General features: G+C 49.9%; 1 protein-coding gene across 9 annotated transcripts in view; it reads right to left on the bottom strand.

Moving 5' to 3' along the window:
- Window positions 1-27568, bottom strand: part of CYLD (CYLD lysine 63 deubiquitinase) — a 1796774-nt gene that overhangs the window by 333226 nt on the left and 1435980 nt on the right. For all 9 annotated transcript variants that reach the window (XM_069639469.1, XM_069639490.1, XM_069639472.1 and 6 more), the window contains one exon: window positions 20783-20849. In XM_069639469.1, coding sequence (XP_069495570.1) covers window positions 20783-20849 — 67 coding nt within the window. The remainder of the gene's footprint in view (window positions 1-20782; window positions 20850-27568) is intronic.

The following is a 27568-nucleotide window of genomic DNA, read 5'->3' as shown; positions in this document are numbered from 1 at the left end:
GTGTGCCAGGGGGGGCCGGGGTGACAGAAGGCAGGTTTGTTTTGGCCGGGGCGGCCACCACATCAGGGATCGAGGAATCCTGCAGGCTAACCCAAGAAGTGTTTTTTAGATTAGCATGAGACGCTGGGTGCGGTGGCGACACTGGTGTTATTATATAGGGAACAACTAGCACAGTAGGGAAATGAGTAGGACTCGTTAGGTGTACAGGCAAAGATGGTATCATATTCTGTATTTCAACGCATGAAGAATCTGTGCTTCGCGGAGTAGGTGTAATACCAGTTAGTTTTACTTTTTGTGTCCATGTGAGTAGGTCATCTAACTTTGAGTCTTGTTTGGATATTTTGGCATCAAGGACCTCAAAGAGTTTAAACATAGCCAACAAGGTAGTGTTTATTGCAGACAAGGTCAATTCAACCAAGGCTGGTTGAGATCCAGGGACATCATGCGTGGGATTAATCGTTGGTCGACGTGGTGTGGGAAGAACGTAGGAAATAGATGATATGGAATGCGCAATGGAGGGCTGGTCAACATGTGAGCAAGAAAATAGATTTGACGAATTTCGTATTGAGATTGGCGACTCGCATTGCGTAGTTTGTGACGGGACGTCCTGACTAACCACTGGGGTGTGGGCCAGGGATGTGGTTAGTGTTGGAGATATGGGTTCCTCGTGGGGGATCTTTTGACTTGGTGAGTTCAGCTTTGTATGATCCGATATTTCACCACATGGTAGAGAAACAGCAAGTGTTTTCAGGGCTGGATGTTGACCAATAGAACTACCACAGATGCCTATATTTTTCGCCTGCAAAGGCTGTATGGGGATCTGGGCAGTGGATTTTGGAGTAGATAAAAGAGGTGGTTTAAACCGGGGGGCCTCAGCTCCTTTAACAGAGCCCTCCACTGGGGTCAATATAATTGATTTATGAGAAAGTAAGGTTTTATGCGGCGTCTGTAAGTTGGAAATAGCGCCATTGCCATTGGTTAGTGCTGGAGGCATGCCCGTTTTTAAAGAGTAGGCTAACGTACACATGTTCAGGGCACGATGTTAAGATGTTAGAGGTATAGGTAAGGACAAACAACACTTACTCAGATGCCACTAACTGAGAGTATCCAAACCGCGTCAACCGCGGCAAAGCGGGTAAAGCGGTACTCAGCCGGTACTCGCCCGTGTGCGCGCGCGTCGAGAGTTTGTAGTGGCTGACTCTGCACACAGCCAATCGCTGCGACTGGGGGCGGGAACGAGCAGCAGGCAGTAGGAGTGCCAAAACAAACAAGGGACTGCCTCAAACAACGAGCCCTAGAAACAAACAAAACATTCAATCAAACTGGGGCCACACAGTTGATAAAGTTCACAGGGACAGATAAAGTTCTGTCTCTTTCAATGGTCCACGATGGGTCACCTTGGAAAAGTGAACAATTCGGCTCCAATCCAGTCCGTGGGTAGCAGGAGCAGACAGAACAGCAAGCAGAGCGGGTAAAGCGGTACTCAGCCGGTACTCGCCCGTGTGCGCCTTGGATATTTCGTTTTTCAATACTGTTGGCACCAGTTATTTTTCAACAACTAAAGAGGTGCTTTTGTGCTACTGGCTTTTCCCCTTATTTCGGCCCTCCTTCTGGAATCTACCTTATATATGCCTGTGGATTTGATCAGGCTTGCAAGGTGGGTGGCAACTGGCCAGGATCGTTCTTTTCTATTCATGGACTGTCTTCGCACCAGAAAGAAAGGACCCAAGACTAAAAAAAAAAAAAGACTTGGTAAGATAGACATCTCCTTCTGAAAGTGAAATTGATAACAGCGACAAATGTGAGAAACTCCCAGAGAGGCCTCATTTGTAGTCTGCAAAGAGGGACGAGGTTGCTGCAAGAGGACATCATGCCTAACAGCGGCTTCATGGCCCGCACTGTAGCCAACTGTGCTGACGACAGGTGCTGTACCTTCCCCAGGACCGCCATCACCCTCTCTTCCAAGTGGGATGCCAGACAAGGGACCATGTTGAGGCGGGCACCCAGAAATAGAGCGTTCTGGATGGCAGTATTCGGGTAATTTATGGAGAATCCTAGATCCGTCAGCAGACGTATGGTCCTTGTCTTGTGTTGGACATCCAACGCGTGGGAGCGGGATCAAACAAACCAATCGTCCAGAAAAGGGTCGACGTGGATGTCCTTGAGGCAAAGATGGGCCGCTACTGGAGCCAGGCACTTCGTAAATACTATTGGGGAGATTTCAGGCCGAAGGGGAGCACCTTGAACTGATAGTGCCGTCCCCAGACAACGAACCGCAGGAACTTGCGGTGACTCCGGTGGATGGGCACGTGAAAGTAGGCGTGTTCCAGATCCAGCGACGCCAGGAAGTCACAGTCTTCCAGTTGGCCGAGCATGTGCTGCAACGCGACCATCCTGAACTGCTGGGACTTCAAGTACTTGTTGAGGCACCTTAAATCCAGGATCGGCCTCCACCCTCATGACATCTTTCATTCCAGTAAGTATCTGGAGTACACTCCGGAGCCCCAGAGGAACTGGGGGACAGGCTCTATCGCCCCCTTCTTTAACATGGTCTGGACCTCCCATAGCAGCTGCGCCATGTGCTGTTCTCGTCAAGCCACAGCAGGAATACAAGGACACCTGCGTTGGAATTCCAAGGTGTGCCCCTGCTTGAGAACTTCCAGCATCCACTTGTCCATGGTGATGGTCTTCCACATGCTGACCAACTTCGCCAGCCGGCCTCCCACTGGGGGCCCACGTCCAACTCAGGCCTGCATCAGCGCTGCCACTGTGGCCTGCGGGCGGTGCCACCGCTGTCCTCCACTACCGTATGCTTGTGAGTGGCTTCTTTATGCCACTTGAGTCATGGACTGGGAAGGTTGCCGATAAGGGCTGGAATACCCTTTGGAGGACCTGCCGGACATCCCTTTTGAGGAACGAAAGGACGATGACCAGCACTGCTGTAGGGTCCCGAGTGAACGTGCAGTCTCCATGTCAGAGACTCTGTGACTGTCTTGCCGTAAAGGTTTTCTCCAACAAACGGCATGTCTACCACTTTGGACTGAACGTCCGGTCGGAAGTTGGTGGCCTTCAACCATACTTGCCGACAAAGAGAGACACTGTTGCCCATTTGGCAGAACCATGTGTCTGCGATGTCCACCGCCACTGAAATGGTGTGGTCCAAGGCCACCGCCCTCCGCCCCCTTACTGGAACAGGACCAAGGCCTAAACTTTCTGCTCTTCAGGCTGGAAGTCCAGAATAGGGTCCAATTTATATCACAATTCTGGGTATTAGTGGGACAGAATGGCCAAGGCATTAGCGGCCTTAATGGTGGAGGCTGCAGTATAAATGATCCTCTTGGGGGGACCATGGACGAAGATGACGGGTTCGCCGAGCACATCCGGGCTGCAGCAGAGACCCCCGAGTCAGGAGAAGGCTGGGACCTCAAGCACTTGGGGGCCGATTCCAAAACCCTGGACTTCTTCTCAAGTCTATCCCGTTCGGGCGGAGCGGTGCTCAGAGTCTTCATCAGAGCCAAGGCCTTGTCCCAGATGTCATCTAGCAAGGGAATGGAATGATGGTCTTCCATCTGGACTTGTGTCGTTGATAGAGGAATCCCTCCTTAGTCTCCTGAGGCACCAGATGAAAGAGGTCAGAGGCCCTGGACATCATGGCGTGAAAGGAGCCGACCTCATCCGGTGGAGAGGCCCCGTGGGGCTCATCCGCGCTGAATGGTTCCCCATCGGTGTCCATCGCTGTAGTAGCTGACTCTGTACCCGTGTCTGTGTGCCGTGCCGGCTCCCCAGGTGGACTCAAATTGCGATGTGGAGGTGGTGGAGGAGGTGTCAGTTGATGTCTCGGGCCAGCTGGGTCCTTCGAGTTACACGCGTGTCGTAGTGGGCTTCAGGCAGGAGGCCTTGGGTGGGCTCTGAGATTGAGCAGGCCCTGGTGTGGGGGTAGCCTCTGCTGGATTTCTAACATTAGTGTGTGCAGTGTTGTCAGAATGTCCAATGACATGTCCCTTGGCTGAGGCGTGAAAGGCGCCGGGGTGGCGTAGGGTTCTGGCTGGCGCACCGCCTCTGGCACAGGAGAAAACAGAGCTCACCCAACAGACACGTTCCCACAACTTCTTTCGTAGTCCAAATAATAGTCCTCTGGCAGATTATCGTTGCCTTCGTCAGAGCTCGCATAGTTCTGCACCGGTTTCTCTGGAGCGCTCGAGGCCCTGCACACTTCTTAGGGTCAGTAGTGGGGATCCTACACTTTTCATTCTCCGGAGACTCGTGGAGTGGCGAGGGGAGTTGTTCCGATCCCTGGGGCGCTAGTTGCCTTAGTCAGCACTGCCGCAGTAGCTTAATGCCACAGCGGTAGGGACACTCGAGGAGACACCCCCTTCATGGCCAGGCCCCCCCCTCTACGGAGACGTGACAATCGTCAAGGCCGTCATCGGAGTGGTGTAACAGGAGCCTTCGTCGACAGGGTTGTGATTGTCAATGAAGTTGTTCTGGGAGGCTGAGCAGCCGATGGGGTCATAGACCTGGACAATGGTGTTGCCGAAGGTGGCTGCGAGGGGCCACCTTTAGATCTCTCCTTTGTCGACTTGTCTGCCGATGGAGTCACAGACTTTCTCTTATAGGGAACACCCCTCACAGGTAGGCTCGCCGTGGACATAGTTGGCGACGGCGGGGCGTGGCTTGGCGGCCATGCAAGCGTGAGCTAACTCTGAGAGGCTCCCACTCGATCCGGCCAATGATCCTGAAAAACGGCGGAAATACACACCAGAAGACCGAACAAACGCAAGGAAAAGGCATCGGAAGGCTCAGGGCACATACGGGAGAAGACCCGAGAAAAATCGGAAGTTGGAACAAGCGTAAACGGAGAGGGAGAGATGCGCGGCGCCACCAACAAAATGGCGGGCGCGCAACACTGAGACCACGACCCGCGTCCTGTGACACGAAGGAGGACACGAAGAAGGACCGGAGGTGAAGGGAGAGACCGGAGGTGAAGGGAGAGACAGCCGACCAACACCCAGCTCAGGCAGAACCGGAATACTTCCCGAGCGGCGTAGGCGCGAAGTACCAACTGCAGCAGGCGGGAGAAGGAGCCCGCGACGGCACTGCAAGCAGTCGCGCTGCATGGAACTGGAGCGGGCAGAGTCGCCGCGAGAAATGAGAGGCGGCCCACGGATCGGACCGAAGAAGAGCCCTCCCCTGCCAACGCGGAGGTGAGCAACTGCAACGGAGACCCGGTAGGGGAGAGAGGCGCGGCAGCGACCGGGACGTCATAGCCCGGACCCGGATCGAGGACTGAGGGGAGCTGCGGCCGAACTGGGATGGCGCAGGAACGAAAGGCGGCCATGAGCATAACGCAAAGGGGATACACACAGATGCAGACCCCGGCCCAGCCGGCTGCCTCAGGACAATAAGTAAGAGAGGAAATAACCCACGAGGTGGCACCTCAAAAGAAGCTACGAGCTACGAATTCAGCTGGTGAGACGGGCCACCCACCATAACGCCAGGACAGGGGCAGTGACCGGGGGAAGAACCGCCCCACGGAAAATAGACCGCAAGCACCCACGGGTGTGCGAGAAGACAATACGGCGAAACAGAGAGTGAAACCGAGCGCGATATGCGTATCCAACGCCACAGCAACAGGACAGTAGAGACACCCTGCCGTGAAATATCGGAATAGGGTGACCGACAGCCTCCAAGTTGAAAAGCCTACAGTAAAAGAGAATTGCAAGGGGAGCAAAAAACTCAGGGAAGCGGAACCGCCAAGACTCACAGCGGAACCCCAGTTAGGACAATCTTCATAGTGTCAGTTACGAGACACTACGCCGCGACAGGCAGGCCCGAGGAGAGGAAGACGGCACCTGGAGAGCGGTGGGGCCCGAGCAGGGGGAGGGAGGATGGGCGTTTGTTGATGTTCTTTTGGTTAATAGTTATAGCAGTTGGAGAGTTAAGGCTAAGCCCGCAAGGAAAAGAGAAAAGCAGAAGGAGAAATAACAGTTGTCATACACAAAGAATCAGTATGGAAGACAAACACAGGGAGCAGCACCCACAAGCAGAGAGCTGGCGGAAAGCACGAAGAGAGACTGTCAACAACGGAATACAGCGAACAGTAGGAGAACCGACCCGAGATGGCAGACGCATAGACTATTTAAAATTCAACAGGCAGAAGAAGGGGAACAAATCCCTGGCAGGAGCGAATCGAGAGAATAAGACACTGAGCAGGCCCATGGGAAAAAATAGGCCACTAGCGTGAGTCTCCACAAGGACCGAGATGACCTGAGGATTGTCACGTGGAACGTCAGAGGGATGAACACATATGTCAAGAGGCTGAGGATATATACCTGGTTGAACAAAACAAGGACCCACATTGCAATGCTACAGGAGACACACCTGACGGCCGCAAAACAAGCCAAGATAGAGAAAAAATGGGGAGGTCAGATGTATAGCACAACATACTCCAATTACGCAAGGGGAGTAATGACCTGGGTCGCTCCTGGAATCCCATTCCAGCTCATCAACCAAGAAAAAGACGCGGAAGGCAGGGTCCTGATGGTCCATGGGATGCTGGAAAACCGGGAGATATGCCTGGTGAACACCTATGCCCCCAACCATGACGCGACGGCCTTCTTCAGGACACTCCCGCCCCGGCTGGCCCCGTACAGGAATGCTACGATGATCTGGGCGGGCGACCACAATTGCACATTGGACCCCCGGCTAGACAGGTCGGACAATAAGCACAAGAGAGCGGCGCCACCAGCGAGAGTACTACGACAGATGCTAGACCAACTCGAGCTCAAAGACATCTGGAGGAAGGTACATGGGGAAGAGAGGGGATACACGCATTACAGTGCCCCACATGGGACATGTACACGGATAGACTACCTTTTCACGGGCAAGGAGACACTAGGGGAATTTACTGAGGCCCATATACACACGCGAACCCTATCTGACCACGCCCCCCTGAGAATCACATGGGAGCACACACACAGGAGAGCCCCTATACCCATGTGGAGATTAAGGGCAGAAGCATTATTAGATGGAGGTTTCCAAGAATACATCCAAAACGTAATAGACGATTATTTCAAGCATAACGCGGGTAGTGTGGAAAGCACGGGTACGGTATGGGAGGCCTTTAAGGTGGTGGTCAGAGGGGAGGCGATGGGGAAGACGGGAGGTCTTAGGCGAGAAACCCTAGCGCAACTAGATGAGCTGGAAGGGGAAATCGAGAAGGCCGAAGAGCAGGCGGGGTAGAGGGGAGTGGAACAGGGGGACCTCACCACCCTGCGACAACAGTGTGTAGAGACCTGGGAAAGACTGGGGCGCCTCGACTATGGGAAATATATACAGAAATTACACGCCGAAGGGGACAAGCCTAGCAGACTCCTGGCCTGGCTAACCAAACAGGAAACTAAGCGGGAACCGATCAATGCAATCCAAAATAGACAGGGAGAGGTGATAAGATCCCAGGACGGTATAAATGAGGTGTTCTCGCAATTGTACGAGGATTTATACTCCAGGGTCCAGGAAGCGGAAGAGGGGGACCTGGAGGAAGCCCTCGCGGAAATCAGCCTCCCACAATTGACGGAGGAACAGGCCCAAATGTTAGATGCCCCTCTCACGGTAGAGGAACTAACAGAAGTGATCACCCAGCTACCGACAGGGAAATCTCCGGGGCCAGACGGGTTGCCAGGCGAATTTTATAAACAATACAAAAATGACATAGCCCCGAGACTGCTGGAAACATTAGAGGAAGCATATGAGAAAGGAAGACTCCTGAGTAGCATGTCAGAATCGATAATAGTCCCCATCCTTAAACCGGGAAAGCCACCTCTCGAATGCGGCTCCTACAGACCGATCTCCCTGATAAACCAGGACTCCAAGATCCTGACGGCGACATTGGCTAACCGCCTTAAAAGAGTGCTACCCACCCTGATCCACACAGATCAGACAGGGTATGTACCGGAATGAAACACGTCCTGGAATCTACGCAGACTCCATTATGTCATAGAAAGGACAAACCAAGAGGGAGGGGAGAGGGCTGTAGCTTCACTGGATGCAATCAAAGCATTCGATTCGGTGGGATGGGACTGGCTCCTGGGAACGCTCGCCCACTACGGGATTGGACAAGGGTTCATACGATGGATAGAACTATTATACAAAGATCCGAGAGCGAGGGTCAAGACAGGTAGACAAGTTTCTAAGGAATGGGGCATAGAGCGAGGCACAAAACAGGGATGCCCCCTGTCTCCAATGTTATATATTCTGGCCCTGGAGCCGTTTGCAGTATTCCTAAGAACGGATTACAAGGACACGGGCATAGAGATAGATGGGGGAACACACCAGATATCCATATACGCGGACGATATACTCCTCTACATACAGAACCCACGCACCCACCTGCAGGACTTGCTGGAGGCGCTGAGCGCGTTCGGTAGGTTATCCGGAATAGTGGTCAACAAAGAAAAATCCTCACTATTTCCCCTAGCTGGCCTACGCGCAATACCGACAGATCAATTGCCGCACCTAGGTATCACATGGACCCCGAACACCTTCAAATACCTGGGAGTAGACATTTACCACGACACCACGGAAACACATGCAGGTAATACACAAGCAGCCCTAAACAAAATCGAAAACGCCATGAAATTCTGGCAGACCTTACCGTTGGGCATGATAGGCCGAGCAGCGCTGCTAAAGATGACGGTCCTGCCCCGACTTTTATATTACTTTACAAACATCCCATATAACATACCAAGGTCCTTCTTTAAATGCCTACATACCATGGCGAGAACCTTCCTGTGGGGAGAGGGGAGAAACAGGGTGACACTAAATACACTACAAAGGAGCTACGAGTGGGGGGGCATCAAACTCCCAGATTTTGAGTATTACTACTTGGCAGCACAACTCCAATTTGTGGTGCGATGGCTAGGGGAAGAGATCTCCATAGACGCAATACTTTTTGGGCCAACACTCCGGAGATACTACCTGAGAGAACTCTTATGGATAAAGGCCGCCCAAGCCAAAGACCTTCCCAACATAGTCCAGCTAGGCCGAACACTATGGAAAAGAGCCTGGAAATCACAAGGCACACAAGACCCCTGCTCAAGACATATTCCACTAGCGGGGCTAGTGGACACCCGAGTGGCCAGTTTGGCCACGTACAGAACACAATGGGAAGACAAAGGAGTAGCCCAAATAGGGGACCTGTGGCGAGAAGGACAATGGGTCGAATTCCAAACCCTGGTAGACGAACAGGGCATGCACAAGGGCCAATTCATCCTGCATAACAGCCTAGTTTGCGCAATAAAGAAAAGGTGGAACACCATGCCAGAGCCCGAGGACACCGAAGGAGCATTGGACGCATGGTATGATGTTTCCGAAGGGGGACACACCGTATCCAGACTATGAGCAATTGCTGGGAATCACCAACAAAAAGACACTAAGAGCACGTATGAAATGGGAAGAGGAAATTCAACAACCCTTTGAAGAAGAGGAATGGAACAAAGTCCTCTGGTACACAAAAAGGGTCTCCAGGAACACCAGGTTCAGGCAGCTGCAGCTCTACATAGTGCATAGAGCATATCTGACTCCCAAGAGAATGTCGAGGATGGGTGATGGACAGGCCCGGTGCTGCCCGCATTGCGGAGTCAAACAAGCCGACATGGTGCACATGTTCTGGTCGTGCCCGCAGATAACAGACTTCTGGAACATGGTGAAAGAGAAGGCGCTGACAGCAGACATACACATGCCAGCGGGATCGCCAGCATCATACTTATTGGGCCTGTTCCCAAGGGGGCACCGGCAGATGTCACATGTGGCAAAAATGAAAGACTTAATGACAATATTGGCGAAGCGCCGCATAGCGATGGCATGGAACAAGAGCGAAGGCCCCTCGAAGGAGGGCTGGTGGGCCGACTTACAAAAATGGACAATTGCAGAGACGGCAGTCTGGGCGAGAGCCACTTAAAGGGGGGAGAGTAACAGTGGGGCCAGACTATTGGCATGGAACTCTCTGGTACAAGACCTGCTAGGTAACAAAAGCGGGGATGACACGAGCGACCCGGGCAACTCAGGAAATGAGGAAACTGGCCCGCCCACGCCGGAAGGCACCACATGATTCAGAGACAGGAAAGTACTGGGTGGAAAGAGGCCTGGCCGTGGCCTGCGCAGACACTGAACAGTGTAAATCCTACTTGGAAACGCCAACATATACACGCATAGACGAGAGCAGGGGACACTCCCAGTGAAAGGAGGGAGGCTGCTGAGAGACCGGTCCCTCCGCTATAAACGCGACAACTGTTAGAGCCAAGCCCGAGGAGGCGACGGACTACGAACATACCGCGGCAGCCTTTGGGAGAGGGAGGGGGGAGGAGGAGAAAAAGGGGAAAAGGGGAATGCGTTCCTTTTTGGTTTGTTCTTTTCCTTTATGTTGTAAAACAATAAAAAGAAGTTAAAAAAAAAATAGTTGGCGACGGCGACTGGTCCTCCCCTAGCTGAGACCCTCCCCTGCTGTGCAGAACCCAGTGGGACTAGAGTTGTGGCACTTGACCTTCTTATGGACCCGTGATGGCAGCGTGTCCTCGAAGGACCTCAACCTCTGAGGGAGTTCTCTTGTGAGACTGGCCGGTCCTGGGTAAGGCATGACCGTGCCGAAAGCAGAGTCAGATGCCTTGCCCGATTTGAGCCACGCTGCCAGCCTGCTGCAGCGATCCTTCATTTTCTTCAAAAACCCACTGCAGACCTCATGTGGTCCGGATGCAGGCAATACAAACATTTATGGTGTCGATCCTAGACATACACATTTCCTCAATCCAACTTCACGCAGAGTTTGAAGAGGCACCTCTTCTCCTTGGACATGGCGGAAAGGCACGAAGTAGGGCCAAGCCCATGCCTTCAAGAAACTTTGATGGAAGATCTGCGATGTAGGATGATCTTCGCCGACAGCGGGTCACTGCTGCCGGTAAGCGACATTCGGTCGAACGATGAAGCAGAAATCAGTCAAAAAACATTTAGGGCCTAATTTACAGAAGCGCTTTATAATGGTAAAACCCCATTGGAAAACTCTCTGTGAATAAGGGCCTTAATATTTGCCGAAAAAACTCAAAAGATGAGAAAAAAAAGCCTGGAGAGCAAGAGGACACCCAATACTGAAGTGTGCTGTCAAAATCTGAAGATGGCCACCAGGGGTGGAGCTAAGGGAGAGGGTGGTTATTTGATAAGGGCAGTATGACCCAGACTACAGTGATTGGTAGAAGGGAAATGCAGTTTTCAAGCTAAAGTGAGACCGTTTTTTCTTTTACTGAGGATTCCCAGCCTGACAACGGGGAATATTCATGAGCATGTGAATCCATGCTGGAGAACAAGAGTTACAGGAAAGTAACTTAAACCTTATTAACAAAACTGCAGCTGCATGACAGTTGACATATTTATACAAAATCAGATATTAGAACTAGCAATGGAGGAACTCTTACTCAGGAAGTGCCACGTCTACACTCGCAGGGCTGGCAGTTTTACAACGCTCTAATAAGCGAGCGGAAAGCCCCGCATTTTGCTGGAAACCAAGCACCCCAGCAGGATTAACTCACCGTCCACGGTTATCTATATGTAGGGCACACTCAGAGCAGCAAGATACTGCTTGCCTAAAGGTAACAGAAACCTGATATTCGAGTACCCAGGACCGGAACACAACATCATACCTCCCTGCTACGCCTGCCTTATTATAAGGTAATATATGTAATGGGGAAGCTACTCTGACTAGTGCTGCACCCGAATGAACTTTACGTCCTGAAGATGGCTCCCAAACCAACCAACTGTGTACAGGCGAGTACCTTGTAACACATTCTGAGAGCCGAAACACGTGTCGACCTCTGGAATAAGGAAATCTGATTTATTCTGTGCTCTTCAGATTAGAACAGACACCATGTACAACTATGTGTTCTGATAAAATAGTAGGCACACCACTTTCATACTAACCCCTGTCACTATCTTGTGTCTGTATATATGTGTATTGTTTTGTATGCAGTAGTTTTTGGTCACATGCACATGATTCAAACATGCATGTTGCTTGGTTTATCATTGTGATTTAACAATGAAACCCCTGTCTAGGCTTTTTATGTTTTGCAATAATAAAATAGTTTTTGGTACACAAAAACAACTGAGTAAAGTGATACTCTCTCTGAAATCATAAGCATAACAATAGCTGATGGTTAGGCAAATCAAGAAGGGAAAGCATTGGGTGCCTTTAAAAAAACAATAAGGGAGGAGTAGCCAGCTTCCTATTTGTTGACCAACCTGCATGTGAATCCATGCCAGACTCCATGCTGGAGAAGGAGAAATTACCTTAGCGTAATGTTTTTTCTATGGATTCTTCTCCCGCAGATTAATTATCTGATGGATATTCCTTCCAGCTTCGCTGCTTTAGAACATTTTCGAAAGGGGGCAAAGTAGACCTCGACCTGGCCGTCTTGCTCTGCGTCTGGTCATCGGCTCCAGGCGTGACGTCAGGCGTTGTATAAGTAGCACGTCACTGCGCCCCAACCTCAGTTCCCCCTTTTTTCCAGAGCACAAAACACTGCATAGGAAAACCGACAGAACAAAACAGGCTAATGAGCCTTTTTTAAAAACTAATTAAAGACCTCCGAAGGTGGAACAATTGAAAAAGAACACTAAAAGTAGCATTCGAAAAATCTTTGTTTTAGGAATGTGTCAGGAAGAGAGAAAACGGACACAGAGGACTATCACTAACATGAAATAGAAAGATGCGCACCAACCACCGACTTTCTGAGCGGGGATGTATGGGAGGGGAGATGAGGAATCTGCGGGAGAAAAATCTTCGGCTGGCGAAGTTCGTCAGCGTGTGGGAGTCCATCTCCACCGACCGTTGGGTGGGGGATGTCCTGGCCCATGGGCAAACTCTTGAATTTCTAAAGAAGTGCCCCCGCATTCCTCTCGTGGCCAGGAAGGAAAACCACGTCCCTCAACTGCTTTTGAAAGTAAGGGCGATGCTGAAGATAGGAGCCATAGAGCTCATCCCAGAGAGGCTCCGGGGCACCGGAGTGTACTCACGATACTTCCTCAGCAGAAAGAAGACAGGCGGTTGGCGACCCATCCTGGACCTGCATCGGTTAAACAAATACATCAAGGCCCAAAAGTTCTGGATGGTCGCCCTCCAGCAGGTGCTGGGACAGCTGGAGGAAGGCGACTTCCTGTCGTCGTTGGATTTGGAGGATGCTTACTTTCACATCCCCATTCTAAAAGGACACCGAAAGTTTCTCAGATTCGTGGTCCATGGATGGCACTACCAGTTCAAGGCCCTTCCATTCCGTTTGAAGTCAGTGGCTAGGGTATTCACCAAGTGCCTAGCACCCGTGGTGGCGCAGCTGCGCCTGCAGTGGGATCCACGTCTACCCCTACCTGGACGACTGGCTCATCCGTGCAAGTACAAGAGAACTCGCCGTCGAGCATACAGCAAAGACCGACCTGCTCACGGATCTGGGATTCTCCATCTACTCGAAATCCCGCCTGGTTCCGTCGCAGGTCGCACTGTTTCTGGGAGCCAAGCTCGAGACAGTGGCCTGATTGGCTTCGCCGTCGGAGGAGAGGAGAAACGCCATCTTGGGCAATGTGCAGCACCTGCTGGCCACGGACGTGGCCAGGGTGAGATCCATCAAGTCCCTTCTCGGCATTATGTCCTCATGCATCTACCTGGTGCGCCTGTGCAAGCTGTGGATGCGTCCCCTACAAGAGTTCCTCGATGCCCGTTGGATGCAAGCGGCGGGCAGCTTCGAAGACAGGATCCCGCTCAACGAGGCTTTCCGACAAGCGATTCAGTGTTGGGGCACCCGCGCGCATCAGACTTTCAGACCCAGGCACATCATGAGACGGTGACGACGGATGCCTCCCTGGAGAGATTGGGGAGCACACACCGGAGATCTCCACGCAAGAGGCCTCTGGCTCCCGGAGGAGAGGTCACTCCACATCAACTTCCTGGAGCTCCGAGCCGTGTTCTGGGCCCTCAGGTCGTTCCTTCCATCCCTCAAGGGCAAGGTGGTGAGGATCTTCACCGACAACACCACCATGATGATCTACATCCGGAAGCAGGGAGGCACCAGATCCCCAGCCCTTTCCAAGGAGGCCCAGGATCTGTGGCACTGGGCCGTCGCCCAGGGGTTGTTTCTGGTACCTTTCCATCTGGCAGGAATAAAGAACACCATCGCCGACACACTCAGCAGGGAGCTGCGGTCGTGCCACGAGTGGGAACTGCGTCAGGATCAAGTGGATCGACTTTTCCAATGATGGGGCAACCCCCAGATCGACCTTTTGTGACGGCAACGAACTCCAAGTGCCAGAGCTTCGCCAGCAGGTTTCCCCAGCCGAGGAGCATGGGCGATGCTTTCTCGTTACCCTGGAACGGCCTGTTCCTGTATGCGTTCCCCCCGTTGCCGTTGCTGCTACGACTCATCAACCAGCTCAATAGGTCCCGGTGCAGGATGATCCTCGTCGCACCGGCGTGGCCGAGACAGATCTGGTTCCTGGACCTTCTGGATTTGTCAGCGTCCCCCCCAGTCAAACTGCCGACGGACACGGATCTCCTCTCCAGAGAAGGAGGCGCCATCCTCCATCACGACCCGGGGTCGCTGAACTTGCAGGCCTGGCTCCTGCAGCACTAGAGTTTGGAGAGTACGATATCCCGGCGGACTGCAAGGAGGTGCTTGCAAAGGCCAGGGCGTCCTCAACTCTCAAGTGCTATGGACACAAATGGAAGAGGCTCTCTGTCTGGTGCCGTGCACAGAAGATTAACCCTCTGCGAATTACAGCCCCTCAAGTGCTGCCGTACCTGCTGTCGCTGGCCAAGGCGGGGCTGGCTCATGCCTCCATCAAGATACATCTAGCGGCGATCTCCCACTACACCAGAACTACGGGACGATCATCTCTGTGGTCTCATCGCCTGGTGAAGGAGTTTATGAAGGGACTGTTCCGTTCATTCCCGCCGTTGAAGGCTCCGGCCTCGGCGTGGGAGCGCAACGTGGTGCTGACCAGGCTCATGGGGGCGCCATTCGAGCTTATGCATTCGGCACCGTTGAAGTTCCTGTCATGGAAAACAGCCTTTCTTGTGGCCATCACCTCCGCACGACAAGTGGGAGAGATCCAGGCCCTATCCTTCAAACCTCCACACTTGACTTTTCACGAGACGAGGGTGGTGCTGAGGACGCACCCCTCCTTCATGCCCAAGGTGCCGTCGGACTTCCATCTCAACAAGCCCTTGGTGTTACCAGTTTTCTTCCCGTCGCCTTTGTCGCCGGCCGAGAGGACTTTGCACTCGCTGGATGTAGCTAGAGCGCTGAAGTTCTATGTGGACCGCACAAAGAGTTTTCGGAAGACATCACAACTGTTTGTGAACTTTGGTCCTGTGAACCAAGGGAAGGCCCTCTCGAAGGCTTCCATTTCCAGATGGCTCTCTGGCTGCATCATGCACTGTCACGGTTGGCAAACCGACCGTTGCCCGGCCGTCCGAGAGCCCATTCGACCAGTGCGATCGCTGCTACCAGAGCTTTCTTGTCTGGTGTACCCCTGCTGGACATCTGCAGGGCTGCTACGTGGAGGTCGACGCACACCTTCATGAGATTCTACTGCGTCGACCGGAATTCCAGGGAGGAGTGAAGGGTCGGCCAAGTAGTGCGGCACAACCTGTTCGCCTGAAGGTGGGCCTGGTGAGCAGGTAAGAGATGCTTAATGTTGAGCCTTGCCACCTCCTGTGGTTGTGCCTGTGTGTATTGCTATGTATTCTTATATTCATGAGCATGCAAATCCCATGCTGGAGAAGAAACAAGTTACTTACCTGTAACTGCTGTTCTCCAGCCTGGGTCTGGCATGGATTCACATGTGAACCCTCCCTCCTTCCCCTCTGCGGTTCTTCACTTGGTCCTACTGCCACTTTACGTGCTACCAAATCTGAGGATGGCTGCCAGGGGAGGGGCTTAGGGAGAGGGCAGTCATTGGATGGGGGCAGTATGACCCAGAGACCAGTGATTGGTTACTACTAAGAAAGACAGATCAGAAACGAAACTGATAATGATTTTTTCTTTACCGAGGATTCTCAGCCTGACGACGGGGAATATTCATGAGCATGTGAAGCCATGCCTGACCCCATGCTGGAGAACATGGGTTTTGCAATAGAGTTGCCAAAGGATTGGCAATGGCCAGGTTCAGAGGCATGTTACGTTCAGTGACAAGATCTTCCTCTAGGATGTCGGTAAGGTCATAACCTTGTACAGGTGCCATTGATAAGTGCAATCCCAGGGTGCCAATAACCCTTTCTACCAGAAACCTGCATTTAGATGTATTGTGAAGATAGGGTTAGGACTGCTGAAACTCAAGGTCAGGAGAAGTGTCCAGACCACTGGAGTCTTGGAGGCCTTGAGCTAGCTGTAGAAGCTTATTCTGATTGTCAAAATAGTCGAACCCTCCTGAACCCAAGAACATCGGGTTGACATCTTGGCCGTCAGGTTTGTGATCGCAGAAGATACCTGCCATGGTCTCGAAAAAATGTGGACCGTGGTTGTGGAGTAAATACTTTCTCGACAACCAATGAAGTCGAGGGTTTGTCTTTCGGCGCTGGCATGGTGGATGACGGTGTCGATCGAGATGCAGTAGCGTCGACATCCTTGGACACACAGGGGTAATCCAGCTTCCATTGTACTTATTTCAACGTCTAAAGATTTATCGGCACCGACATTGTCGGGTTGCGGAGCACTACAGGGGGTTGGGCACAGAGTGCCGCTCTTGGCTCCAAAGCATGCTGCGTGGGGGTGGTAGCCACGTCGACTGAAGCATGTTGCTTGAACACTGCAAGCATCGAGGATTTTAAATCCTTCCATTCCTGGCGGGTGGTAGGCCCAGCCGATGGCTTACCTTTTTCCGTCGATGACTCGGAATCCCGACGATGCCGGTGGCACTTTTTTCTCTTTTTGGGATGAGGAAGAGTGGCTCCTCAAGTGGAACAGTTTCATCTTCCGCCAGTGTTTCTCGGGGTCATGCCCCTCAGGTTCGGCCTCTAAAGACCGAACCGTCGACCGCATCAGAGATTTTGAGGGTGGTCGACCCACAGCGAGTTTCGCAGCTCAATCGCGAAGGGATTTAGATTTCATTTTGGCACAAAACGGACACCCGTCAGTCACGTGACCCGTGCCGAGGCACCACAGTGAGAACTTGTGTGGGTCAGTGAGGGACATCTTGGTGCCACAATCGGAACACCATTTGAAACCTGACACCCGCGCGACCGACATCTCGTGTCAAGACTTTAGGAGGAGTTGGAGCTCTGTGTTCCCAAGTAGCGTGTTAGCGCGCAGAAAAAAAGGAACTGTGGTTGGGGCACATTGACATGCTACTTATATGACGCCTGACGTCACGCCCGAAGCCGACGACCAGACGCTGAGCAAGACGGATCAAGACGGACGGCCAGGATGAGGTCCACTACACAAGCATTGCAATTATGATGCTATTGAATTATTTCTAATACTTGAAAACAAACAATCAAGCTCTTATTTTGAATTCGTTTTTAGTCCATGAGCACTCACTTATGGAGGCAATCTTTGTTCTACCATTCTAAATTGTATAAGCGTAGATACATCATTTATCAACAACGCTGGCAGCCTGCAGGATTTGGTCTTGGAGGGTCCCATTCAATACTTCGACCACAAGGCTGATCAATGGTGCAAAGTTAAGGGATAACCACTCAGATTATATAGTTTGGGTGAATTAAAACTATAGGCAATGGCAAAGTGTATTAATACATATCTGGAATTTGAGATTCAGTGGTAGAAAACGCATTTCCAGATTAGTCAAACATGATGCCGTTCTGTGGTGTGCCAAGACCAGGGGTATTGAAGTGCAAGTGAAAGATGAGTTGGAATAATTAAAAAGTCCTTCTGTGAAGCTACAACTCATGTATCGTACCTACAACGGATGCTGTTCCACTTACAGAAGCAAAGCAGAATCTACTTTAGTTCTCTCTTTTAGGGGATGGATGGTAAAATTGCAAGTTGAAGAGATGTCCAGTAATACACAAAGGTAAGGTTCCTGCCGAGTTCTTGAGATGGCTTTCAATTTTGATGTGATATTTTGGGTTGGTTATTCCGTCTCCATGTATGGGCCTCTCGCGCCTTACTGCACCTAGGGAAGCCAAGCAAGGAAGCACTGCCGGTTCTGTGGGACTGTCACTCAAACAGGTTCCCTTAAGGTCAAAGAAGTTTCCTAGGTGGCATTATGGGCAGCCAATGCCACCCTTGCATGACAAGTTGGAGGTAGCCAAAGGATCTTACCAGCACCGTCCTAGGACCTAGCATCACCTGGCTTGTGGCGGCACCCAGCCCTCTTGGCGACATCACCAGTAAGGTCAGGCAGGGGACTTTGTCGCAGATCTCAGTCAATGATATACCACTGCAACCCTCTGAATTACAACTCATGCCCACAGGCTGTTACTGTGTCAGACTTCATAGACTGGCCTTTGCTGTGCTATTAAAGTCTTTCTCCTGTATTCTGAGAGGGGGTACTTCTCAAGAAGACCCTTGTCAGTGCTTTGGCCCCTGGATCAGTGGAAACAACCAGTCTCAACCCCTGCTGCATCTGTGCCTTCGGAGGTGTCCCTGAACCAACCAGTGGACTGACTAGCTCTCTCCTGGGCTACCTCGCTGCAGCCGTCACTATTCCGAATGCATCCTTAGAACTTGTAGGATCTTCAGCTTGTACAACAAGCCATGCAGGATCTGCTTCTTTGTTCGTCCCTGGAAGATTGTCTATCACCACCTGATTGTGATGATTCCTGTTGCAATTTGCCATCTTCACATTCTTGGGGTGTCCCGAGGTCACCTGCTTCGCAGAGGTGTTCTCATTTTCTTCTTTGGGTGTTCAGCTGCAAGGTGTCTGGAACAGATTCCTAAGCAATGCCCTGACCAAAACTAAATCATGTGCCAAAAAGTTACCTCTGCACCAGTGACCCCTGTGGCCTTCCTCGACCAGACCAAGCAGAGAAGACTGCATCCCCAATGGATTCCGGAAATCTCAGCAGTGGTCTCGTAGGTGTACATTCCTGTCCCTAAATCACTCTTTCCTGACTTAGGTTGGTGGTGGCCTGGCCAAGGATCCATTCCCAGGCCTAGCCTAATATCTGGCTAGGGAATTACCTGAACCTTCCGTACCTTTTTGACTTTTGAATCATAACCACTGCCATCGTCCAATCTCTTAATAAACCTACCCTAAAACTATAACTTTGGAGCTGTGATTTCAGGGCACAAGGCCCAAACCATTGCAGGGTTGGACTCATTAAGTAAAAGGGAAAATGTTATGTGGTTATTCTAAAGTGTCTTCACTGAATTTCAAGCATCTAAATACTTACCTGTGTATACTGGTTATTGAGTCATATGCTTTCTTTTTTTGTTGATGATATTTCACCAGAGGTTTTATTTGCTTAGTGTGCATTTTAAAGGCCTAATAAATAATTGTATATATTTTGGTACTTGCCAGTCTAGCTGGAATTATTGGTGCTGTTCTGTGTCGACTCATTGGGCCTCATAACATGGTAGGCGGTAAGGGATTACCGGCACCGGTAAGGGCACCGGTGCCGGTAATCCCTTACCGCCCTACTACGAGGTCCCTTAGCAGGTCCCGTCCCAACCAGGCGTTATGGAAGGGACCCGTTGAGGGACTTCAGAGCTAATAACGAGCCCGCTAATAGCGGGCCCGTTATTAGCTCCATCCCCATTCCCATTGAGCCCTATGGGGGCTCAAATGGGGAATGGTTCCCGGAATGGGGACTTACCGGGTCCTCCAAGGTCGGAATGACCCGGTAAATCCCTACTCCAGGAACACAGACCCGGAATGCGGTAAGGGAGTAGCCATGGCGCTGATAGCGCCATGGCTACCGCCTAACGTGTAATGAGGCCCATTGTAGCTCTAGACCATTGTGCAGCCCTCCTGAGATTAAGCCTTGCTGCCCTGCTACCTTACTTTCATTGGGTTTGGCTATTCTCAGTATCTCCCTGTTCCTCATAATAGGTTGGCCACCCAAAATCTACCCCACGATTAATTTTGGAAATCCCACTTAGCACTTGGTAGAGCATCCAACCAAGGATAGGAAAGGAGAAGTGGCAGGAGGTGACAGACAGATTACATAACATAAATATTTAGTACTTCAAGTGTCTTCCCTGTCACATTCCTTGATTTCCATTCGTCCAAATCCCACCAGGGTTCTGAAACCATGCAATTTACCATCTAAAACAGGAATTTCCAGTAACTTCAGAGCGCCTTTATACTACGCAGTGGGAGGGAACCTAGTTTCAAACATAATTCTGCATTAAGAAATATGGGAACAATCTGTTTTTGGGGGCAGTTGAGTAGTTCAGGACTCACTTCATAGAGAGAGGACTCGTAATAGATGGCCTTGCAAAAGAAGATGATCTTTAAGTAATCCACCTATTAACCAATTTAAACTGTTCCATTTAAGATACGAGCAAGCCTTAAAATGTACTGTGGAAAATGGGCATTGTGTTGATGATTTGAAAAAGAGTGAATTAGAGGGTGTTCCTATACATCATTACAGAAATGCTTCGGCAGCGTCAATGCATGAATTGTGCTAGTTAAGCAAAGATAGGCAAAAGTACTTGGCTTTCCAAATAATTTCTCAGGCAAGTTAAGACATCCCAAGCAGAAAGTGTCACACTTTTAAACAACAAATATCTGCACACATTTTCTATGCAATATATGTCCATTGTAATTGTAACAGTGGCAAGATTACCTTATTCTCAAAAGTGGGTCCACTCTTAGAATATGATGAAACAAAATGTTCAAAAATTCTTCTGGATCTAGACAAAAATACAAAATTAATTACTGCCAGGATGTTATATTAAAATGCACATCGTCGAATGATAGGAAGACTACGTTTGGCATGCATACTTGCAGCAAACCTCATTCTTGACAGCAAATATTGCATGAACCTTGATTGAGTGTATACATTAGGCGGTCCCTATCTGTCGCACAGCATTTGGACATCTGGGTACTTGCGAGCGTTTCTATAACTGAGGTTCCCGCATTTAAGTGGGAGCTCCTTGTTGCAGTGCTATTATAAAAGTTGGTCTGACTGTGTAGAAGTGAGTGTGTGAGGCACAGGACCTGTGTCGGATCAGAGGCACATCACTGATGAAAGAAAGGCTGCAGTAGCATACAAAGTACAAAGAACAAGGTTACATTTGAACAGATGAGGCAAGTATGAGGTCCAAGGAGAGATGAAAGTGATCTTTCATCCAGAGGCAAGAGCCACTGACTGATATTAATCGATCCTTGTCAAAGTAAATGTATTATGGTGTTAATGGGGCAAGGTCCATAGAAAAATACATAGTGTTCCTTTCTTCAGACTAGTAAAAGTAGCAAAAAACCTTTTTGGGGCACATGAAAAACAAAATTCACACTCTGATCAGCTATTGTGACTTTCAGCTATTTAACATTTTTGAAAAAGTGCATTTGAAACAGAGCATGCAGAAGTACAAATGGCAAGACAGTTGAAAACAAAACTTTCAGAAAAAGGTATGTGCCTGCTGCAGTAGTGCAGCTTTGGTGATTCAATGAAGTCCATGGAGGTTCACAGCCATCCACATCTGAAGGCCAGACTGATTTGCAGTGAGAGTAAGTTTCAGGAATCTTTGATGAAACAGGCAAGCACTAGTCAGTGGTTTGACAATAAATGGGAGACCTGGAGCCCCAATTTAGCGGATACGCCAGCAGTCCCAACAAGCTATGCCTGTTTCATTTCACTGTACTAACTCGAAATACCCAAAGTATGCCCTTTCAAAGCTCAGAAACAACAATTGCCCACAAAGAGACTTTTGGGCTATTCAGAAAAAAACTACATAAGACATCTGTACTTTCTGCATCATAAAAGGTTTTGGCTCCAGATTGCAATGACGAAGCTGGGGGACTAGTGGCATACAATGGCTCAGATGGCCCCACCGATCATGTACCCACTTTTTGCATGTAACTTCCTCCAAACGCAGCAAGGATGAGGTCCGCACTAAGGGTGTGAGATGGTTATCATATGACAATACAAATCCAAGTGAAATGCAAGATTCTCTTTATTAGGACCTTTATGTGTATTGTCCTCATCTTTTGATTTCGACCATAAAATGCGCCTTATAACCCCCTTACCTTGCATGACACCATTCAATTGAATAATATGGTGATAGTGGCTGCATCAGCAAGGGAAGAAAAGTAATTACTGAGTTTGATGGGCCATTACATGGATGGCACGTCCCACCACACCAGCCATTAGCAGACATTAGCAGCCATTGGGTGCAGACAAAATGGGTTAGAATGGTGTAACATTACAAAAAGCACAGGTGGATGGACACGAAAGACCACCTGCCGTGTGCTCATCTGCTGGGAAGACCGGCGGGCTGAGAGATGTTTGAGAAGGCCGAATAAAGGAGGAGCAACACAGTGGCATGAGGACACTGAGGTCCGGATGAAAGGGAGTGGGGTGAGGGTGGAAGAGGCAGCTGAACAGCCGAGCAAGACAGAGGCGAGCAGCAGGGTAATGTAAGGAGAAAGGAAACATAAAACTGGGGACGGATCAGTAACCAAACGCAGGGCAAAGGGAAGCTTGTGTTCACAGATAACTCCCAAATTCTCATTAGCTACCATGGCATTCCAGGGTGCTAATAGGCTGGCGCATCAAACCCTGAATTCGTTTCCTTAGCCCACTATTGTGCATTACACATATTTAGAGGAAGAAGGGGCCTTTTGAACCCCCCCTCCCCTATTCCTACACTTCCTGGGCAGGCCCAGTCGCGGCTGCTTTGGGTTCAGGGCCCCAGCCCCTGAGCACTCGTGCGGGAACACCCCTAGGAACTGTGAGCCCCCCCCCTGTAACACCCTTAATAACAGTGTAAGACCAGAGGTGAATAAGACTCCATTTTGCGAAGACAAAACAGCTGTGAAGTTTCAACGCAGGCCTGCATCACTTCCAGCCAGGCGCACACAGCGTGCAAGTTCCTCCCCCGACCTCCTCTCCTTTGCCATCCCCGCAGTTGTTCGGTTCCCATGAGAAGGCTGGCTGTGAGAATGCAACAAAATTCACACTGTATCTTCTGTCTTACGCCTCACTTCATTGACCCAGATACAGCCCTGAGCAGGGGCCAACTATCTGTCTCACACCCCACAGACCCTGGCCATAAAGAATATAACCCACATGCCCCTTAGGATAGAATCAACAGTTAAAAGTAACCCTCGAGTCCGTTTGATTATTTACGCTCTAATCTGGACAGAGCCAACGTGCCTTTTGCGTGCGGGATCATGTAACCCAAATGATGGGCCAATGTGTATACGAGTGAACAATATAACGGACATATGTAACTAGAAGTTCCCATGTTAAAGCCCATGTTAAAGCTTAACAATGAAAGTATGATGTATATTAACCTATGATACAGAAATGCTCATGGAAATAACTTGTAACAACGCAACACATACCTAGTGTAATACTGTACACGCCAGCACTAAGCTACCTCATTTTTTATAAGTTGAAATGTAAATATATGTTCAATTGCGTGCAAACATAACAGCAGCTAATCGCTCTCGACAAGTCACAATCCCTGCTAAAGTTGCACACACAGACTCAGAGTTATGATCTGCCTTTTTATGAAAGATGAACATTGATTCAAGTACACATTTTATTTCTTGATGAGTTCATTTGTTTTCCTTTGTTATGATGAAAGTGCCTAGCTAGATGAAAAATATAGTATACTTCAAACCAGTATGATCTGAGTCTAACATAGTAAGCCACGTGTAAAAACCCTGCATGTTAAATTGCATTCTAAAGACCCTGTTTCTTTGTGTCACGAGGAACCATACCACAAAGGGGTTTCAATTCCTCTCCACCCTTCACAGAGTCAAGATAGATTAACAGAGATTTAATGATGTTTGGATATCTGATCACTAAACCCCCACAATGAAATGTATGCCCATGATGTTATGTGCCCCTTGTGACCTAGTTGTTGCTGCCATATATCTAGAATCCTCTTTGTTGTTGTCTGATGGACACCCCAGGCCATACAATGACCCCCTGAGCTCTGCCCCTTAGTCAGTATATCCTGAATTGTCTAAACAGGTCAAGTGCCGTATTTAATGGATGAAGTTTAATCTATGGGCAGTAATAAATAACCAGCCTTTGAACCATGTTTTCACAAGTGTTTAAGATACAGGTCTTTGAGTTTACCGGACAAACAGATTATGGTAATGAATGAATTGGAGTGTGTGGCCACAAGGGCAAATGTCAAATGGTTAGTGTAACAGAAGAAATATTAGTGTCGATTCTACATACCAACACGATGAGCCCAGCTGACCGATTGACCCAGGACACAACGTCATCTCACCACGTGTCCTCAAGCCAACCAAGTGCCTCTGAACCTATGGCACCTATAGGTGACCGCCTTTGATACCATCAGCATTTGGTCTTGGTCTTATTCCCTCCTGGGATGCGTTTTTATTGACTCCATTGGGAGATTTAATTGTATTTTGGGGGCCTCTCACTTACATTGGAGACCCCAACGCAATAGCGTTCTTTTCCGTCCTTCTGGCACGAGACGTCCCCCTGTTATGACCCAGAGAACACTCCCTCAAGAGCTACCCGCCAACGGCAACCAGTACATCTAGACGTGTGCACGCAGTAGGGCGAGAGGGTACGGATCCCCCTTTACAAAACCCACCGTACCACTCGCCGGAGCCGGGCGTGGTCTTTGAGTGAGGAGCGGTGCACTGACCTATCGGGTCCAGTGGGTCTCGATCAAGACGGACACGTGAGTATCAAGTGTGGGTGATATTGAAGTGCGGGTGGGAGTCAGATTAGCAGATCTTGGGATAACCGGCATAATTTGGGTGAAAAAAGGTGTGGAGATCTGTAGTGCAAGGGGGAAAAAAGGTCTTGGGAACCTGGGTTTTTTTCTTATCTATATTCCGTTCTGTTCTTATTCTATTGCATATGGCCATTAGGACAGTGACAAAGCACAAGGTGAAAAGAGGTTAATAGGGATCCTATCTCCGGTCGGGGGTGCAAGGCGGCGCCGCATAGTGCTACTTCGACTAGTACAGGATATATGAGTGTGGGAAATTGAGGCAAGAGAAGATAACGTAGGGGTCTCAAGGGAAGACCCGGAATAGTCTTCAGAAACGCTTTTTTCCAACTTCATCTTATCTATCTCTTTCTCTCCCTCTCGGGTGGACTGGAGCAAAGTGGAGGGAGAGAATTGTTCTAGGGGAGCGTAGTTAAGCAGGAGTAGAAGGGGTATTAGGGACGGTGAAGGACAATTTATGTTGTTTGTTTTTCGTTGCATGTGAAATTTGTTAAGTATTCGCCTCTTTGTGGAAAACATTGTCTTTTTGTGCATGAACACCAATGAATAGATCTGATATTGCATAGAAAGTGTTGTACTTATGTTGATGCAGTTTTACAGTATTGAAAAGTAAGTGAACAGTTCATTTCTTTTGAGAAGGATTGCATAGCGCATTGAGTTGGTCATACGAGAAGTGTACGTGCCTAGATGAGAATTGTCAGTTGAGTTACACTGGTAGTAAAGTACAATGGGTGCAGAGACGCCCCTTACCTATATTTGTAAGACTCTGCCAGGGTATGCAGAAAAGATTAATAAATACCACGACCAGTGGGTTGTGGAGTTGAAGGGAGAAGGATTGCCTCAAGTTTGGCCACAGGGAGGGTCCTTTGATAAAGCGGTACTAGATTTGGTTGCCACCTGCTTGTCCATTAAATACAAAGGGAAACAGTTGCAGAACAGGAGAGAAATATTGGACTTATGGCGGCTGTTTGAGGAAGTTCCCGTGGAGAAAAGGAGTGAGTGTAATACACCTCCCCTGACAACAACTGGCAGTGAAGGACCAATCACATAGAATGAGAAGACAATAGAGGTCACACGTCTATATCCCTTATTGTCAAAGCCAGTGCCTGCAGAAGGATACAGTGACCCTGTATATGTAGTACAACCCACAGGACCTTCTATACTTAATCTGTCCGCCACAGCACCACCCACGTATGAGAGCCAAGGAATAACAAGACAGGTGGATACCCCTACAATCGATATTGAAAAGCTCACACAGGATTTAGACTCACAATTAACAATGGATCGAACTGAGCTGTCCCGCCTCAGGGCCATGGGAGAACGAGGGGGGGCACTCACCCTCTGGGTAGAACGTGATGAGGCACCCCAGCCGAGTGTAGGGACAGGGGAAGATGGAAAGAAGAAGGGAGAGATACTATTTCGAATAAATGACACCCCCACGCGAATCATAGAAATAAACACAGCTGACAGTGAACGGTAGAAGAGGGAGGGGTGGCGTCAGACAGGGAGGAAGAATATTGGAGTGACTTAGAGGAACAGGAAGAAGAAAGAAAGAAGGCTGGGAACTGCCACAGGTGGAGGCTCATTTAGGGGGGGGTTGTCTCCCATGGAAGAATGGAGGGGGAGGCTAAGGAATAGAACAGGGCGCATGGCCGTGATCGGGAAGAAAGGGAAGGAGGCGAGTACCAAAAAGGGGGAGGGGGAATGTACAGTTGCCACTAATACACAGGGCGGGGGGGCCAAATTACATACCATGGGCTCAAATGTACAAGGCCAACTTGCTCAAACAGCTACCCCCACTGTCAGGAGGCACCAGCAAGTGGATATATGCATTTGAGAAACACAGGGCAGGAGTGCCCTTGGCGGTGGGGGATGTTAAAAGGTTGCTGGTATCTGCAGTGGGAGACCAAGCCAACAGGGTCTGGGCGAAGGCAGGGTTTCCCGGAATAACATTAGATTGTGACCGCCATGATGGGGCCTCATTTAACACAGCGCGAGCACGTGTGTGGGATGCATTGCGAGAAACGTTCTCAGACACTCCAGATTTACAGTCAGTAATGCAGTGCACAATGGGAGATGAGGAAGATGCGATGTCTTTCCTTCTCCGGGTGCAGGACATGTGGAGAGCGGAAATGGGTACGGCCTGGGACCAATCAACGTCCCTGTTCTACTTCATTATAAAGAGGGGGCTCCCAAAAGAAGTACAGAAGGCCCTTGATAAAATAGCTGGGATAGAAGCCAAGGGGTGACCTGTAATTCAAAGCATCATAGTGCACCACTGTAAAAGGATCAAAGAGAAGGAAAAGGAGATAGCGCAGCGGCGGTTGGCAGACAAAGCTAAATTAGTGCAAAGTAAACTGCTGAAGGTCAGTGCAGTAGCAGCAACCAGCGCAGCAGGAAGGGAGCGGGAGGAGGAAGACGGACAGATGGGAATACCAATGCAGATGGTGGCATATTGGACAGGTAACGGCCAGGATCAATGGTCGGGGGAAAATCAGTATGAGGGACCACAGTGGCCCTCGAGAGGGGGGCGGGGCAATAGAGGAGGATTCAGGGGATCAAGGGATGAGAGTGCGGGGTATGCAGGGCCCGAGGGGGAATGCAAGGACAGTGTTGGAATTGTGGGAGGTGGGGACATTTTATCAGAGAATGTCGAAGCAGGTCCAATAACTTATATCCAAATG

This window comes from Ambystoma mexicanum, chromosome 1q (genome assembly GCF_040938575.1).
Source record: "Ambystoma mexicanum isolate Mex_15411 chromosome 1q, UKY_AmexF1_1, whole genome shotgun sequence".
NCBI classification, from domain to species: Eukaryota; Metazoa; Chordata; class Amphibia; order Caudata; family Ambystomatidae; genus Ambystoma; species Ambystoma mexicanum.
Note: the sequence above shows the minus strand (reverse complement) of the source record. Positions and strands in the feature narration are given on the sequence as shown.